This window comes from Cyprinus carpio, chromosome B9 (genome assembly GCF_018340385.1).
Source record: "Cyprinus carpio isolate SPL01 chromosome B9, ASM1834038v1, whole genome shotgun sequence".
Classification (NCBI taxonomy): domain Eukaryota; kingdom Metazoa; phylum Chordata; class Actinopteri; order Cypriniformes; family Cyprinidae; genus Cyprinus; species Cyprinus carpio.
The window spans coordinates 30,318,272-30,337,838 of NC_056605.1; the positions used below are offsets into that span (position 1 = coordinate 30,318,272).

The window sequence follows — 19,567 nt, forward strand, 5'->3', positions numbered from 1 at the left end:
TTTTTCAATAATAGTCATAAAAATGTCATGAACTAATGGAATTTTGGAAATGATGCACACTTGGAACAAGTAGAACATTGGAACATTTCTGTTCTGTTCTGTTCTGTAACTGAAATAATAATAATAATAATAAAAAACCCTAAACTTATTTTATTTTAGCTAGTTGCCTGGGCAATATTTCTCATTTTCATTTAGTTTAACTTGAAGTATTAAAATACCTAAAAATAATAAAAACTATATAGATATATTTTAAAATGACAAACAATACAGTTACTAGACTTTTACTCATATTAAAGTGAAAACTGAAGATTTAAAATAAAATAAAAATTTAATCAAATTAATCAAAATATTAACAATAACAATAATAGTATGTCAATGATACTAAAAAACACTGCAGCTAATATAACAAAAATGTTAGATTTATGAAGAAATAATAGTCAATTTATATTTGTCTACAAAATACACATATACTTTATATTTGAATTTATTTATCCAAATTTTATATATTTAATATTAATATATACTTATGTGTTTTATATATATTTGGTTGGTCGGAGAAATCTCTTCTGCTCACCCAGGCTGCATTTATTTGATCAAATATACAGTAAAATACTGTGAAATTTTATTACAATTTAAAATAACTGTCTTCTGTTTGAATATATTATAAAATGTAATTTATTTCTGTGATCAAAGCTGAATTTTCAGCATCATTACTCCAGTCTTCAGCATCACATGATCCTTCACAAATCATTCTAATATGCTGATTTGCTGCTTAAGAAACATTTCTGATTATCATCAGTGTTGAAAACAGTTCATATTTTTGTGGAAACTGTGGAATATTTTTATTTTCAGGATTTTTTGATGAGTTGAAAAGTTCATAAGAGCAGCATTTATATGAAATAGATTTTTTTTTTGTAACAAAGTAAATGTCTTTACTGTCACTTTTGAATATTTAAATACATCCCTGCATTAAATGCATTTTTAAAATTAAAGTTTGCATATTTTAGTCAGGTAGTATATTTTAATCCATGCTATTTTGCTTCGAGAGTTTGCGTATGGCTGCTGTAACCTGACCCTGATTGGCAGGGCTAGCGCCGGTATGTGGCTCTGGTATTAGGTTACAGTCGGGATAAGTCTGTTTAAAACCACGCCAGTGTTTTAGTTCTCCCTCTGGAGCGAGCCAAGCACATCATGAATTATTTGCCATTCAAAAACAGACCCATAAAACACCCACTATTAGCCTCAGCGTTCGTCCTTCAGTGTTTAGTAGTTATGGACCCTGTCATTCCTAATAGCTAATATTTTTTTAAACATCATTTTTGACGACTCTCGAGGATCTCCAGCACCTGTTTTTTTCTGTCAGTGTATTACTTTAGTAATCCAGTCCCGCCTCTCCCTTGTCTCCTCTTTGTTCTGCTCATTTTTCCTCCATCTCTTAGGGGTGGAGATTGAACGCAGTAGGATGTTAATGAATATTAATGTTGCGGCCCTTTTGTCCCTGGAGAGAGTCTCTGCCTGTTTCGCTTTCCGTTTCTGCTGATGGAAGGGAAACTATGGCAGGAAATCAGTCGAGGTTTCACTGCTTGGATAGGGGGTGGCCGAGAGCCGCATGCAAATGAGCTGCTCATCAATATTAATGTTCACCCTTTATTAGCTGGAGAGTCCGGAGAGGGAGACATGCTTTCATTTTAACCTCGTTTATGAATTTAATTCACCTGCACCATGTAAGTATTTAGATATTGTCTTCATTCACAGTTCTAGTAAAACCTAGTGAGCTGCCTACCTAGACAGCATTTTAAGGCATTGACACAAAGCCTGTTCTAAAAGGTGGGCAGCATTGAAGCTACAGTATCATTTGCAGAGATTGCAATCCCATAATGTATTAGACAAAATTAGTGAAAAAGTTTCCCAAATATAAAATACTGTTCCTGTATTATATAATATTTCATATTTTGTGTGTGTGTGTATGTGTGTGTGTGTGTGTGTGTGTGTGTGTGTGTGTGTGTGTGTGTGTGTGTGTGTGTAATATTTACTGTTCTATAATGAATTAGTCAAAATTAGTGAAAGGTTCAGAAAGATAAAATACTGTTATTATATTATATATTATATAATATTTAATATTTTTTTTATTTAGATTTTTGTTTATATTTTAACTTTTTTTTGTATATATATATATATATATATATATATATATATATATATATATTAATTTTATATTATCAGATTATATATTAGACAAAACATATCTATGTATGTGTGTGTGTGTGTGTGTGTCTGTGTCTGTGTGTGTGTGTGTGTACAGTTAGGTCTGTATTTTGTGTGTGTGTATATATATATGTGTGTGTGTGTCGATATATAATTAAAAAAAAAATTACGTATAGAAATATAATAAAATAATAACATTTTTAATTTTATTAAATATAGATTATTATATATAAGGTCTATATTAAATACTAAAAACAAATATTAAGTGTGTATATATATATATATATATATACATATATATGTGCTTATTATGCTGATTATATTAGTGTACTCGATTCCCTGAGATATGAAGCATATATATGTTTAAAGATAAAGTATGCATATATGTATATAAATTTAGTGTAATTAACTAATGCCTAGATTGACTATTCAGGAAATTTTATTGGTTGCTTGGATTCTAATTCTGATTGGCTGTGATTATATTATGTAATTATATTATGTATTTGCTGGGACATGTAAGAAGGCATCCATGCATGCAGCTCACTAGGTTTTGAAACAGGCCCATTGTTGACTGGCAGGTGTGCATGGTCAGTGATTTCTGTTGTCAGATCTCCAGGTGTTCTGTCTTCCGTTAACTGATAAAGTGTGTGACATAATAACTGTGACAAAACTCTGGCAGTGTGTGAATGAACTGAACGATAATATCTGAGGTGTTTTTACAGGTGTGTAACCTACCTGTGCTAAAAATAATCACACAGTTACACAAATGTTCCAGGTTCAGTATGAGTTAAGTTCATTGTGGTGCTATTGATCAGTGACTTTTTCACCTGGAAAATGGCAAAAAGTTCACCGTTTTTCTTTCTTTTTCTCTCCCGACAGCAACAAGAGCAGGACCCCACTAACCTCTACATATCTAACCTGCCGCTGACCATGGATGAGCAGGAGTTAGAGGCCATGCTGAAGCCCTTCGGACAGGTCGTCTCCACTCGTGTCCTGCGGGACACTAACGGGGCCAGCCGAGGGGTCGGATTTGCGAGGTGAGAGTCCAATATCTGACCCGAATCACCAGATCAACTCCTGTTGTCACGCTATCATTCTTTGTGAAATCCCCTCAATGTACCAACAGTGGTTCATGTCTGCAGCTTCCGTCAGGGAGCCAAGCGTCATGGAAAGCCCCTGGCATTGTGCCCGCCGCAACACAAACACTTCAGACCCTCCCATGATTCTTAGTGCCAGTCAGCTCCTTGAAAACATAGCTGTGTATCTGACATATCAGCACGGCAAAGCCAGGAAACTGAACTCTCTGAACTTCTCTTTTTGACAAGTACAAACTTGATTGTACTAACCTAAGAGTTATTCTCACGCACTTGAGTGAAAAAACGCTGAAAGAAATCTGAACCGGTTCATCTAATCAGCTGAATGTGTTTGGAGAAGTACGTTTTCAAATGTCAGTGACATAAATATAAAAAGTGAAAAGAGATTTTCATGATAAACTGATCCATTTTCAAATAACAGAATAAATAACGAAAACGGTTTTTAATGATAAACAGAATGCATTGGCAAAACTTGTCGTTTTTAAACTTTCACGAAAATGTGACTTTCTACCCTCTTTTGATGAATTGATTGTACTATCCTAAGGGTTATTCCTGCAAATTTGGGTGAAAAACCCCTTAAATAAAACAAAACTAGTTTATTTAATCAGATAAATGTGTTTCAAGAAGTACATTTTCAAATTACAATGATATAAATATAAACAATGAAAACTGCTATTAATGATAAACACAGAATTCATTGGCAAAACTTAGGATTTTCATTGCTCTGCAATCTAAACATTCACTAAAATGGCCATTTTTTACCCTCTTTTGATTACTTGACTGTACTAACCCGAGGGTTATTCAAGTATAATCGGATGAATATGTTTCAAGAAGTCATTTTTCAAATAACAACAATATAAACATAAATAATAAAAATTGTTTTTAATAATAAACACAAAGTATATTGCCTAGCTCAGCATACGTATCTAAACATTTATGATAATATCAGTTTTGTACCCTGATGATATTCAGTACAAATCTCTGCATTCTGAAATTGATTACAATGTATTTGTTTGCAGTTAAAATTATCCAAACATGTTTTCCTCTCTAAATGAACTGAAGCAAAATTTATATGCACGGATATAACAATATAAACTGCAATGTTTAACTACATGTAGTTTTGCTAAACATTTGAATACATAATAATGCCATGCAGGGACATTTTTGAGTGCACGCATTAATCACTGAATCAGAGTTTTGAACCGATTCATTAAAATGAAAAGTTAGAAGTGATTCACTGAAATGAATCAAACTTACCAACTCTTAACTGAAGTTTAAATGTCAGGAAAATAAAAATAAGTATCATGAAACCATGCCTTAATGAAATGCATTAAAGTGAGTGCATTATGCTTTATGTAATGCAAAATCCCCTAGCTATTTTTCATATGACTTTTACATGTTTCTCAACATTGACAGCTGGTGCAGGTGATGGGAATGAAGTTTTATACTCAAACCGATACTGAAATGTGTAAACTTTTAAACCGGTAATCTGTTTCTCTAGGATGGAGTCGACGGAGAAATGTGAAGCTGTCATCTCTCACTTCAACGGGAAATTTCTCAAAACACCAGCTGGAGTTATGGGTAAGTGTGCGTCTGCCTGCTTCATGTCTACTTTAATGCAATAGCTGAAAATAATTAAAATACTAGCCCTCATGTTGTTTCCAAAATCTGTATGACTGTATGAGGGTACATTTCTGAAGGGTATCCTTGCCACTTTTCTGCATGTAATAGGAGTAAATGATTGAATTGTCATGTTTGGGTGAACCACTCCTTTAATGTGTGTTTTGTTTGAGCATAAAGACACAAGGCTGCTGTGTTCGAGCACATTCATTCATTCTCTGGTAATGATTCTCCTCGCATGGGGTCTAAATGGAAACAGGCTTTCGGGCATGTGGTGCAACCGCTCAGCCATACCAAACGGCTTTCGCACGAATGTAGATTTAGACTCGCTGCACGAAATGCTGAAATTACAGACCTGGGAGGAACTACATGGGCATGATGCAGCTTATTGATTAGTGAAGGCTCATTTGGGGCTGAAGTGAAAGCAATGTGTGCTAATTTTCTCTTACTGGCCTGGCGTGGCCTCTCTAAGCATTTTAATTGGATTATTAGACTGAAATAGTCTCCACTGACCGTGTCAGAAAGGTAGGAAGGGGATTATACGAAGACAGCGTCCAAATTAGATGCCTGTTCTCCAAGCATTGTGGGAAAGTCATTGCGGATGGAGCCGGAGGGTCTTGAGATGACGGCATGTAACTGGTGGAGATTTTGCTGGGCCGTTTATGCTGTGGTAGAAAGAGTCACACTTACTGAACCTTTACATGTGCAACAAAGAAACATTGAATAAAGTTAAAAATATATAACAGAACAAGTCTGCTCATTTAGCAGCAAAGCAGCATCGCAAGTTGCAGCATTAAAGTCAATGAGTGCATCCCATTTCTGCCCCATAATTAGATGTGTTTTTTCATGCAACATTGATATTCAATGTGGAAAAATACTGGGTTTTATGCGGCAGAAATTAGGGATGCTTCAATACTGAAACTGTGGCTGATGCTGTAATTATTAAGATGTTATGGCCGAAAGCCAGTAATTAGCAGATATTGCAAATCTATCTTTAAGACACAGAAAACATAACTTAATAAAACACAATAAAACTAACTTAAAAAAAATCCGCCACATAAGAAAAAAGTACTTTAATAAGTCATAATTATAAAAATTACATTTCATAATTATGACATTCAAAATTACGGTTATGAAATAAAAAGTCATAATTATGAGATAGAATGCCTGTCAAAAAGTCAAAATGTTATGGCTGATAACCAATAAAAGGAAGATATTGTAAATATATCTGGATTTGTTAAAAAGACATAACTTAATATAAACATAACTTAATAAAACATTATAAAAATAATTAATATTTGGACATTTCTACCACATAGGGAAAAAATACTAAAAAAGCTGAAATCCTGACATACTTTGGACATAAAAAGTTGAAATTATGAGATGAAAAGTCATAATTATGAGATAAAAAGTCAAAATTAGGACAGTAAATGTTATGACTGAAAACAATAAATGGTAGATATTGCAAGTTTTAAAATTTGTTTAAAAAAAAACTTAATAGAACATAAAAATAACTTCCAGTTATTTTCAACCACACAAGAAAAAAAATCATAATTTTCAGAATTCATAATTAGGACATAAAAAGTTAAAATTATAAGATAAAATGTCAAAATTATGACATATCTTAGTTATAATTCAGAGATAAAAAGTCAAAATTGCTAAAACGTCACAATTAAGACAAAAAGTCCAAATGTAGACATTTTGTCATAATTACAAATGATCTCCTAATTATTTACCGAAGCATGATTTTTTTTTTATGCGGCAGAATAACTAACTAAAACACTTTCCTTTTAAGAGCACAACATATTACAATAAAATATTCAATAGATTTTGCTCTTAAAGGGTTGTTGCTAGATAATGAATCTTAAATCTTGAATACACAGAAACAAATTAAATCATTCAATGGCCATATTCACCTGACGTGGTGCTGATATATTGTGCATTGATCGGATTGTGAAAAGTGGGCTTTATATACAGCACCAGAATTGAGTGAGAGGGGGAGGCATTTGTGATGTCATCTAAAAGGAAAGTCGTTTCAGAGGTTGCTAAAATGTATTTTCCCTCCCTGTTTGATGCGCTGAATAACATAAAGCAGTTCTGCTGGGGTTGAACAAAATCTCAAGCCATTTCTACTGCCACATTATGATGGTTTTGGTCGGAGCGCTCAGCTCTGCTGTCTATGAGAGAGCAGTCAACTCACGCTGAGGGTTCATGTGTGTGTCTGCAGCCCCGTCAGAACCCTTGCTGTGCAAGTTTGCGGACGGAGGCCAAAAGAAGCGTCAGAGTCAAAATAAATATGTGCAGAATGGACGAGCCTGGGCCAGAGACGGAGAGACCAGACTTGTGAGTACTGCTCTTTTGCTCTCTCCACCATGTTGTGTACCGCTTTTTGCAGCCATATATCACCTGCCACAGCTTTGTTATTGAGCGCATGGACAGCAGGGCTGTGTGTGTGTGTGTGTGTGTGTGTGTGTGTGTGTGTGTGTGTGTGTGTGCGTGTGTGTGTGTGTGTGTGTTTATACAAGCTACACCAGTACAGTCATATATTACGTGAACCACAGAAGTGGGACTGAGATATGTGTGTGTGTGTGTGTGTGTGTGTGTGTGTGTGTGTGTGTGTTAGTTAGTCATTCTGTACGATTTTAGGCTGTTTTCACACTTCTTGTGTGTGTGTGTGTGTGTGTGTGTGTGTGTGTGTGTGTGTGTGTGTGTGTGTAAACTGCTTAGTCACCTGTGATTTCCCATCATGACACTCATGCTGTTCCTAAACCAAGGGAACTGAAATGTACCCTTATAAGTGACTGATTTGTAGTTATGGTAATTTCAGAAGATTTTAGTTGCAGTGTGATACTAGTCTAAAAGTCCATAGCACACACACAGATATTTCACTACTTTTTGAGATTGAATTAATTGTATTTATAATAATCAGCATTTCTTTTGCTTTGTCTGACATCTTGAAGTGATTTGATCAGTAATAACATATTTTTTATTTTATTATTGTTATTTATTATTTTATTCTTATTTATTACTTTAATATTTCATTTTTCAGTTTATTTTATTTTGAACAGTACTCTTCAGAACAGAATTAAATCTTGCTGATCTGATCACATTTCTCACAATCTGTTTATAAAGAAATGTGTCTTTCGTTTCCATGTACTACATTTTTTCTATTATTTTATTTATTTATTATTTCGTTTTTTTATTCTGTTATTTATAAAGTATTACACTCTTGTTTATTTTATAGTATTATTTTATTTTATTTTGAACGGTAAATTTCAAGTGTTCAAAGTGTCACATGACCATTCATAAAGAAAATCAGAAGTAAAATGTATCACATCACATCAATTAATTGAGTCGATAATTACAGCATAATGGGTTTTCTGTCACACCAGATAATTTCATTAAACCTTATGCAGTTTCAGGGAGTTAATATAACAAAATATCAAAGCAAGTCTGTATCTGTGCTGAAATGCTGCAGGAGCTTTTCTCTTCACTAACTTTTAAACTAACTTCATTTCTGCTCATTTCTTTCTTTAAAAGGATGTATGAAGTCATTTCTTCTCAGATTCACATGATTCACAAGCTAAAAGTGGCACAACACTTTTGACTTCATTTTCAACACTTCAACACTTCAACATTCAGAGCAGCTATGAGTTGAATTGTGTATAATTGTTTTATTTCTCTCTCTTTCTCTCATAGACTGGCATGACACTCACATACGACCCCACCACAGCTGCTATGCAAAACGGGTACGAGACAACAAGAGCTGAGAAAGAGCCATTGTTACTGTAGTATTATTTATACACTATTGTAGAATTTATTAGTATTTTAAATTAGCTTTTATTTTTATATTTTCGTTTTTATTTTAATTTTTAATTTTAGTTCATGTTTTAGTACTTACTGTTATGTGCTTTATTTATTTATTTTTGTTATTTCTATTTAGCTTTTAGCTTTTATATATTTAGCTTTTAGCTTTTATATATTTTATTAAATGCTTCTGCATTTCAAATTTTTTAAGTTTAATTTTTTTTGTTTGATTATTTTAATTCAGCTTTATTTTAAATTAAATTTTAGTAGTTTAGTTAAATTTTAAATGTAGTTTAATTTTTAGGAAATTTTAAATGTAGTATAATTTTTATAAAATTTTAGTAATTTGATAATTTTTTTGTATTTTTATTTGGGAACATCCAGTCATTAAATTGTATATTTCCAACTCTGTTTTAATTTATTTTTTATTATTTTATTTTATTTTATTTTATATTATTTGTTTATTTGTTTTTAGTTGCCAAAGCAACATTTCTATTTCTCATTTTTATGTACATTTTTTAAAGTTTTAAATATTTAAATATTAATTTCATTATTTTCAACTCTATTTTTTTCTTTGAGAGTATTTATTTTATTTTATTTTATTTTTAGATACCCAAATAACTAACGTTTAAAGTTTTACATTTTTTGTTTCTTTCTTTTCAGTTAATTTTTTTTCATGTATTTCAGTTACATTTTTCATTTGATTATTTTCAGCTTTTTTTCAATTAATAAGAACAATTCTAGTTTTAATAGTTGTTTAAAATGCCCAGTTCACACACATATTAAATAAAATAGTCAAGTACTTAATACTTACTAATACTTTTTAGTATGAAATGAATTATATTTATATAATTCCATAATAAGATATCTTAGAAGGCAGCATAATCATACTCAAGGTTATCATGCTATATTTACAACCTGTCATGAATTATTGCTTAAATATACCGATTTTATCTTTCTACAGATTCTATCCAACCGCCTACAGTATTACAAACAGAATGATCACACAGACCCCCATTTCTCCATACATCTCCCCTATGTCCACCTACCAGGTAACATATCAAACTCTACTGCTTACAGACTGATGGAGGTCTCAGAGATGGAGGCATCAGAACTGTCTTAAGGGACACTAATAATCTGTATTTTATTGTTTAGGTACAGAATCCATCCTGGGTCACCCATCAGCCCTACATCTTGCAGCATCCGGTGAGTCTCTGCTTGTCCTGAGCAGTGTTTGTTTGTTTGTGTGGGAGAATTACACTTGAACTAGCTCATGACTGCTCATAGACTGAGAGTGTGGGCGACAGGGACAGAGAGTCCAAACAGACATACTAACAGCAGAAACCACAGCAATTTATGGATTCATTCTGAGTCATCAGAATCAATCTTATGCCAAATAGAATTGTTAATAAGCTGGCAGTTGGGCACAGTATTAAAGAATGTGCAAAGATATGCATGCATCAGTCTGAAGTTTACATTTCTAAAGAAATGTTTCTTTTTATTTCTACATGCCAGTATTAATATAATAACTAGCTATTCTAATTATTAATTTTTTATTTTAATTATTTTGTCATTTTTGTACTTTTTTATTTTATATTTTGTTCTGTTTTGTTATAACTGGATGTGCTAATAACTGTTATATATTTTTTTTATTTATTTAAATTTTATTGTACTATTTTATTTATATTTTATTCTTTTCTTTTCTTTCTTCCTTTCCCTTTTATTTATTTTTTTTGTCTTATTCATAATTTTAAATGTATTTATTTTATATGATAAAAATACCATAATAACAATACTCATGTATGTGTCTTTAACTTTAGGCTGTCGTATGAACAGCCGGTTGGAAATTAGGCAAATTTAAGTTTCTGTAACCTTAACAAATGTGCATTTGTAACATTACTGTGAAAAAGTTGGAATATAATATTATTTTATTTTATTATTGTCATATGTATTTTATAGTTATCAAAATCATAGTAAAAAAGTTATAAATATTTAAAAACTTTCATTTTTGTTTACTTAATCTCCAAGTAATAAAATAACTAAAACTAAATCAATTTAAAAAATCTATAGACATATAATGACAAAAATACAACAAAATTACTAAAGCTTTAACCTAAAAGTAAAGTGAAAACAGAAAATACAAAAATCAAATCAAATTCAAAATATTAACAGAAACTATTATAGTTTGTATCAGTGATACTAATATAACATTGCTACAAAGAACAGACACCTTGATTTTGGTCTGATATTTCATTTAGTAGTTTCATTGTTTGAGAAGCTGCTTTTAGAAGCAACATTGCCTATAGCAGAATGAAACAGTGGACATTTTTGATGTGTGTTTCATACTTCTGAATAGAGGCAGCGGCCATCACTGTTGTGCAGGAAATACTGGTGTGAGTGTGTGTTTGCATACATGCATTAACACTGAATCACACCCAGATGCTGGATTACAGTGTGTGTGTGTGTGTGTGTGTGTGTGTGTGTGTGTGTGTGTGTGTGTGTGTGTGTAATAAGTGAAACTGCATGAATGACTCTGTCATACAGGGAGAGTCTAAATGAGTGTGTGTGTGTGTGTTTGTTTTCAAGAGGGTGTGTGTAATGTGTGCTATAATGACTGGTGTGAGTCAGGACGTATAGAGCTGAGTGTCGTTAATCAGAAATGAGGAAACTCTGGCATTTAAAGGCCAGTAATGGCACGGATGGCACCGAGTCTGACTCACAGTGTAAGAAACCAGGACTCATCACGCACGTCCAAGAGAGACCTAGGGTGCTCCAGTCGCCTGCCAAGTGGGCTTTATAGGGTGTTGGGCCATAATAAAAGAGATCATAGGGCGCTTAAACTCTCAAATAAGTCACATTTACTTCATATTAAACATCACAAGCATTTTTTATCCCAAATTTCAAAGAATACCATGGTATTACTAGCATTAGTTTGGTACTTTTTTGGTGAATACAGCAAATTAGTTTATTATTGAAATAAGCAAAAAATATTCATTAAGTTGCTTATTTCCAACTTTTTTGTAAGAGCATTGTTTATTTATTTATTTTTTTTATAGAGTCATTTACCAAACATTTTTTAAGCTTTATATTTATGTTTTATTTTATTTCAGCTTTTTTCAATTAATGACAACAAATGTAATTAATTATAGTTTTAGAGAATGATAACAACACTGAAAAGATAATGTACGTCTGCATACTGCAAATGCTTGAAAAAAACATAATACACACATTATATATTATTTATACTTACTGTTTTATTTTGTTCAGTTAGTTGGCAAACAGTATTTTTTTTTTTACGTTTTTCATCTATTTTTTATTTTATATTTTGTTTTATTTTATATTATATTCATACTACAAATGCTTGAAAATACATAGTACACACGTTGAGTAAAACAGTCAAGTTTCATTTATTTATTCATGTTTATTTTAGCCAATGCAACATATTAAGTGTAATATTTATCGTTTTTGTTTCATTTCAGCTTTATTTCAGTTAATTGCAACAACATGCTATAGTTTGAATTAACAATAACAACACTGGAAAATGCATTCACATTACTGCAAATGTTTAATAATAAATAGTACACACACATATCGAGTAAAATAGTCATACTTATTTTGATTTATTTCAAACTGGCCAGTTCTAAAAGGAAATTTATGTATGTGTCTTTCTTGCTTTTTCTTCCTAAATGAATAAATGTACTGTAACTCTCTCGTTGTGTGGTAGGGAGCAGTGATATCGCCCTCTATAGATCACTCCATGACTCTGCAGCCCGCGTCCATGATGGGTCCTCTCGCTCAGCAAATGAGTCACCTCTCTCTGGGCAGCGCAGGAACGGTGAGCACAATCAACACTTGAGTGCTTACATATGTGTTGTTTTGTTTCTTCAAGATCGGCTAAATCATTTCCAGCTGTTAAAGTCTGTGTCTGTGAATGCAGACGGAATGCAACAGCGTTTGCATACTGCAGTATACATTGCATACTGCCTACTATTTTTTAAAACTGCAAAACAGTATATATACTGTACTATATAGTACTATATAGATAAAAAAAATTGTATGGTAAATTTCTGTCACATGACCTCATCACATTGCATATGAAATTATAAGTTATTTTGCATTTTAATTAAACTTTCCTAATTTCCTAACATTTGGCAACCCAAATAATGAATCAAAATAGAATTATTAAAATATGCATGCAATATTACTTTTGTCATTACATTTTAAAAGGTCAAATGCATTGAGTCAAGTGAGTGCTTTGCATTATGAGAGTTTTTCTAAGCCGTGTATGCAGGGATAGTTTTTATTTGCATTTTTAATTAAACGTTCCTAATTTCCTAACATTTGGCAACCCAGTCAAATAATGAATAGAAATATAGAAATATTATAATTCAGTTGTGATATTATTTGTCATTAAACCTAAAAAGGTCAAGTGCATTGAGTCAAGTGATTGCATTGCATTATGGGATAATTTTTTATGCAGTGTGGATTATTGTATACTGCACATTTTGGCAAATGCATTAGGTCCAAATATGCATGCATACAAATGTGCATGCTGTGCACAGTATTCATAAGATATACTGCAGAATTAGTATGCTATTTATAGCAAGCTCTATGACTAAACTTGAAAGCCACCTACTGGTGAAAAATCAAGTTGCGATTAAAACCTAAAATGGAAAAACATTTTCTGTGCATAATGGAAAATGTGGTTTTATGTTGGAAATTTTAGTGTAATATTTTTTTGTGTGTGTAACAAAAGACAGATCATTCTGCAAATACTGGACAAAGCCTGCAAAATGTATATATTTAAACATGCAGGCAACACATGACTCATGCACAACTCAGCAGAAATGCACAAAAGCAAGCTAATATAAAACTGCTGATGGAATGCGAGCACAAAACACAGTGTGTGCAGATTTGTAGTAGCATATGTTGGTGTGTTCATATGAATCTCTCTCGTCTCTCTCTGTGTAGTTCATGCAAGCCAGTCCAGCTCTCCAGGGGCCGTATATCCCTCCATACACTCACATGCAGACCACCACCGTCTCAGTAGAGGTGGGTTCATGATGAAAAACACTTTCCCAGACACACATTTAACCTCGTCCTGTACTGAAGAACTTCCTGAATTCACAATCACCATAAATGGAGAAAAGTTCAGGAACAGACTGGGCTTGTGCAACTGTGCTGAAATGTTCTGGAGAGAATTCGCACAAAACCTGTGAAGAACATCTCCAGGGAACTGGACTCTAAATCACTAAACTTCACTCTAAATCAAACAAAAGAAATAAAATAGAATACTTTGGAAGAAAATAATGCGTGTTTTAAGGAACATTGTTTTTTTTGTTGTTGTTTTTTTTTAACTGTGAAATTATTTTCATGCACTTTCTCCCTAAATCTTCATTACTGTGATGCATAATAATAATATAACAAGAAATGTAATAATAATAATAATACTATGTAAATTAAAGTAAAGTATTTCTACATTATGGTAGTACTTTATGCATTGCCTAATAAATAATATATTAAATAATAAAATAATCAATTTAATTTACAGTATAATAAATTAATAATAATAAATATACAGTATTTTTACAGTAATACAGAAAATACTCAAATTGACTCAAGTATAATATTATTTTTAGGACTGATGACATTGCTTTACACTGTGAGATTATTTTCATGACACTTAAGATAATTCTCCCTAAATCATCATTATTATGACGCATAATAATGATAACAATAACAGTAAATTATTATTTAAATCAAACTATTAAAGTATTTATACTTTGAGGTATTGTGGGTTTAATTTCTGTTAATTTCTGCAATAAAATGTGTAAAAATAAATTACTGTATTATAATAATTTATTTTTACAGTAAACCAGATGATTTTTATGACAATTAAGCACTTTCTTCCCAAATCCTTATTCATCTGATGCATAATAATAATAATAATAATAACAATAACAACAATTAAATTGAAGTATTGCAAGTAAATTATTATAATTTATTTATTTTTACAGTATGTTTTAACATAATACAGAAAAAAACTGAATGTGAAATCAGATGTTATATTATTTTAGGGTGAAATATTAATAATTTTTGTGACATTCATCCTTAATAGTGCATGTAATCATTGAAAGATGTGAAGAAAACTACTATCACTCATTAATATTCTGACTTATATTACATTAGCACTGCAGATCTCTGTTTTGATTTGAACTTTCATGATTTGTGGTGGTTTGGTGCATAAATGCGAGAAAATAAACCTCATGTTTTGTTGTAGGAGAACAGTCCACAACCTCAGGTGGAATCGTCCAGTGATCATTCACCTTATACCTATCAGCAGGCCAAGTGATGAAGAGGTAAATAAATCACACCTGTCCACACACACACACATCACATACCTGCACATGTGTGTCATTCTACAATAAGCTCTTGGGACCCGGAGGGGGGGGATTTTTTGTTCAAGTTTATCCTGATTTAAAATCTACTGAGATTATATATATCTCAATGATACTGATCAGGACTAAATAATAAACTTGCTGTTCCTCAGCCATTGTCAGCCATTTTTAAAAAACTGAAGAGAAGTCAAACCTGAATCTGGTATGTGTGAAAAGCTCAGGATGTCCTGTTTAAGATGCACCAGAACTGTACTGTATGTATATTCTCAGAGATGTTCACCAAACAAGTGTACATTACAGAAGATCAAAATGCCTTTCTGGGTTCCAGGAGGATGAAACCTTGTGCATGATTCTTATCTAAATGTTTAGAGGTCATTTCAAGTGTTGCTGCATTATTGGTTTACATCTGTTTGAAATGATTGGTCTGGCAGTGTAAACAGGTGCAACAGATGCAATATTGGTTTGAGTGCTTCTGTGATTTATGTCTGAATTAGAGGAATAGTTCACCAATAAAAAAAACAAACAATTTGTTCATAATTTACTCATTCCAGACTAGTGTTATTTTCTCTCTTCAGAGATTTTTTTTACCTGTACAGTGATAATGGATGCTGATTATTGCCATCGAGATCCAAAAAGCATCATAAAAAAAGTCAATAGAACGTGTTCGTATAGACTGAACTTGAGTCACATGACACGGAGGAATCAGTGATCTCAGACCTGCTGTGATTCATTCAGAGGCATCGCTTTCAGTTGAACATAATTGAAAATATTTATAAAGGCTGGTAGAGAGAAGAAAAATATGAGGGTGGAATGACACGAGAGTGAATAAATGATGAAAACCTGAGGGGAAAAAATAATATTAAATTTGTGATTTACGTACCTGGAAATTGTTGTTGAATATACATTTAATAGTAGTTTTTGTTGTTAATATTTTGAAATACTTTCATTTTTTTATTTTATGCATTCATGTTAATTTTAATTAAAGTTTTAGTGATTGTGCTGGGTATTTTTGCCATTTTTATAGTTTTTGTTGTTTTTAAATATGTCTCTATAGTTTCTATTAATTTTTGGTTCAGGCTTCGCTTTAATTATTTCAGAACATCAAGTTAAATTTAATGAAATTTATTCAGTATAAGATTCTTCTGCCCACCAAGGCTGCGTTTATTTGATGAAAAATACTGTAAAAATACTAATACTGTGAAATATTCTAACAATTTAAATAACTGTTTTCTGGGTGAATCTATTTTAAAATGTATTTTTTTCCTGTGATGCAAAGCCTAATTTACTCCAGTCTTCAGTGTCACATGATCTTCAGAAATCATTTAAATATACTGATTTGCCTCTCAAGAAACATTTCTGATTATTATCAATGTTGAAAAAAATAAAGCTCAAAAAAACATCATTTAAAACCGGGATACAAATTATTTAAAAAGATTCTTTTATGAAAATAAAAAATGCATTGACTGTAACTATTTAAAATACAGATCTTTTTAAACATTCTATATGTTTTTAACTGTCGCTTTTGATCAATTGAATGCTTCCTTGCTGAATAAATGTTCACATTTGGACACTCAGTTGATTGAGAGTGTTCTTGTTTCTATCGTAGGGTTGTCGGGGTTCGAGAGAGAAGGAGATGACTGCTAAATCAATAACAGCTTCCTTTGAAGGACCGGCTCTACCGATGAATCGACCTTTTGCACAGGTTCTACGATGAGTTCCTCGGTTTTTATAATAAAACTACTTCAACTATTTTGGTATAAGTTCCATTAGGTGCAAATCAAGGATTCATTTCATCAGAGGATGCTAACAAAGAAAACACAAATGAAATGGGAAGAAAAAGTTTTATTTTACTAAGGAAACAATGCTTATTTTTTACCAAGGATCGTCACATAGATGCAGGAACTTCGTCATGGAGATTCTTCTTATTTTTATGATTTCAGATTTGTTTTCTCTCTCTCTCTCTCTTTTCTTTTGTACTGAAACAGACGTTTGTTTTTAGAGATCTATCAGCCGGACATCCTGAGAAAGATTGCGTTTGTGCTTGCGGTGTGAGTGTCGTTGATGTGTTTTTGTCGTGTGCTTCATCTTCGGTCAGACCGATCTGTCCGTCTTATACGATTTGCCTTAAACTCTTTCCCGTACAGTAGCCGAAGAAAAGACGTCCGGCTGCTGCCTTGTAAATCAGCTGAATAGGGCTTTTTAGCATCTCGCAAAGGAACATTTCCGCCACGCTTGGATTTCGGTGTTTTGCTTTTTCCGATCTTTTAGAGTACAAACTGTTTCGAGTGATAACGTTGATGGAGTTTTAATAGGATTTAATGTTTTTATAATCAGAGGTGACGACGAGCCTTTGGTTGTTTGAATGTGGTAGAAATTCTGCTGAACGATCACATTTTTGATAATTGCCTTTTCGTTTATAAATCTCGGTGTTGTAGTTTAGCTTTAGATGAACTTGTGTGGGAGGGGGAGGAGCTTTGACTCGTATTCTAATGAGGGGCGGGATGGGGCGTGGCCTGTCAGTCAGATCGAATATCGTTCAGAGTGCAACCTCCTGTGACAACTTTTTTTGGGAGAGGTGTAGATTTTAGTGCTCGTTTTACTATAGCAGGCAAACAAATCTCGGCACTTTCAAGTTTACGTCACCAAAGACAGTCGGCGAGCGGATCGCGCGGATGTGACGTCGTTTTCTCTCGAGCCGGGCCACGCTGAGACTTTATAACAGACTGGGTTGCAGTTGTGGAGAATGTGCCTTCTTTGTACATATGCATTCATCTGTCTTTAGTTGGCGAGGTGCGGACACCGATTTGAAGGATGATTTGGATCCAGCAAGTGCCACAAACTAAACGAAGACATCACTACAGAGCGGAGACAACTGAAACTAAAACACGGAACGAGGACAGGTTGAAATGACGGCTCCGTTCCGAAACCCTAGTGAGCTGCCTACATAGACTGCTGCCTTCTAAGGGAGCATCATAATTCATTAATGCATCATACAAATAGACTTTTGCATTGGCACGTTTGCAGTAAAATTACAGTACAAATATTAGTTTTTAATTAGAATCAACTATTTTGCTCTTTTTCTGTGTTGAATAAATTCGAAGAGTTTTTGGATAGATTTTTCACTTGAAATGCATTATGAATTTGACTTTTCAGTGAAGGGTATGTGTGATGCTGCCTTAGAATTTGGCAAAAGTAGTGCACTTACTCTCTATGCACCGTATTTTGCGGAAAGTCGCACCGGGTCAAAATTACGTTGTTAAGAGAAACAAACACAGATAAGTCAAAGTTCTATGGTTACATTCTGAAATAATGTAAAACACAGGTGCATTATGTAACTGCATTATATATGTGACCCTGGAGCATAAAACCAAAAATAAGGGGTCTTTTTTTTTTCATCATCTGGAAGCTGAATAAATAAGCTTTCCATTGAAGTTCTTAGCAATGCGTATTATTAATCAAAAATGAAGTTTTGATATATTTACAGTAGGAATTTTACAAAATATCTTCATATAAAATTATCTTAAAAAAATAACCAAATTAATTTTGGTATAAAATAGAAATCTGTCATTTTGACCCATACAATGTATTTTTGGCTATTGGTACAAATATACCCCAGAGACTTAAGACTGCTTTTGTGCTCCAGGGTCACAAATAATTTGTTTAGGTATATATAAGTCACAATGGTCCAAAATTGCATTGTTGCAAGAAAAAAGACATAGAGAAGTCACAATTGTATTATAATTACATTCAGAAATAATGTAAAGTACAGATAAAATGAAATGCTTATAAACACTATAATAAACATGTATTTTAGTTCCCCTCACTCCACAACAAATCCTTTAAATTTAACAGTATTCAGATGAGGAATAAAAAAATCCCCCCAAAAAATCCAATCAACATGTTTTGCATGCTTGACATTAATTTCATCATCAAGATGATATAGATATATGCAACATGTTTTAGGTAATAAAAAATGTGCTTTTCTGGAAAATACCGATGGCAGCTCACTAGGTTTTAGGAAACAGCCTTTGAAATAATAATTGCATCCATTGCAGGAAAAGGTTTTTATTTTCTTTTAATCTCACAATATAGTTTATTAAGGCTTTATTCATTAATTTGTCTTCCAAAAGACTGTGTTTTTGACCTGGTGGGTCTTGTTGACCAGTTATCTACCTCAGAGTTTTGTTGTCCTCTGTTTTGATTGGTCGGGCAGCAGGTTCAGCCCGCCCCTCCAGACCAAACGGCCAGCTCAGGAGCTGCCCACGTACACTTGATTTCTTTCAGGTTTTTTCTTTTGAAATACTTTAATCCTCTTCTTCTTCAAACAGAAAAGTTTTTTTTTATTATTCTTATCGTTATAAGGAAAGTTGTGCGTTGAACGTGTCATTAAGCATTCAGATTCATCGTTTCGAAAGCAAAAAAACTGCTGCTTTTTCATCACAA

The 19,567-nt window shown here is 32.7% G+C and overlaps 1 protein-coding gene across 3 annotated transcripts in view; it reads left to right on the forward strand.

Annotated features, from left to right (window-relative positions):
• The window catches only part of LOC109087065 (RNA-binding motif, single-stranded-interacting protein 1), a 59,479-nt gene extending 40,962 nt beyond the window's left edge, over positions 1 to 18,517 (forward strand). For all 3 annotated transcript variants that reach the window (XM_042731892.1, XM_042731893.1, XM_042731894.1), the window contains exons 5-14: positions 3,085 to 3,242; positions 4,801 to 4,880; positions 7,147 to 7,262; positions 8,619 to 8,668; positions 9,691 to 9,778; positions 9,882 to 9,932; positions 12,451 to 12,561; positions 13,698 to 13,778; positions 15,007 to 15,085; positions 16,731 to 18,517. In XM_042731892.1, coding sequence (XP_042587826.1) covers positions 3,085 to 3,242; positions 4,801 to 4,880; positions 7,147 to 7,262; positions 8,619 to 8,668; positions 9,691 to 9,778; positions 9,882 to 9,932; positions 12,451 to 12,561; positions 13,698 to 13,778; positions 15,007 to 15,078 — 807 coding nt within the window. In that variant the 3' untranslated portion in view covers positions 15,079 to 15,085; positions 16,731 to 18,517. The remainder of the gene's footprint in view (positions 1 to 3,084; positions 3,243 to 4,800; positions 4,881 to 7,146; positions 7,263 to 8,618; positions 8,669 to 9,690; positions 9,779 to 9,881; positions 9,933 to 12,450; positions 12,562 to 13,697; positions 13,779 to 15,006; positions 15,086 to 16,730) is intronic.
• Positions 18,518 to 19,567: the final 1,050 nt, after the last annotated feature.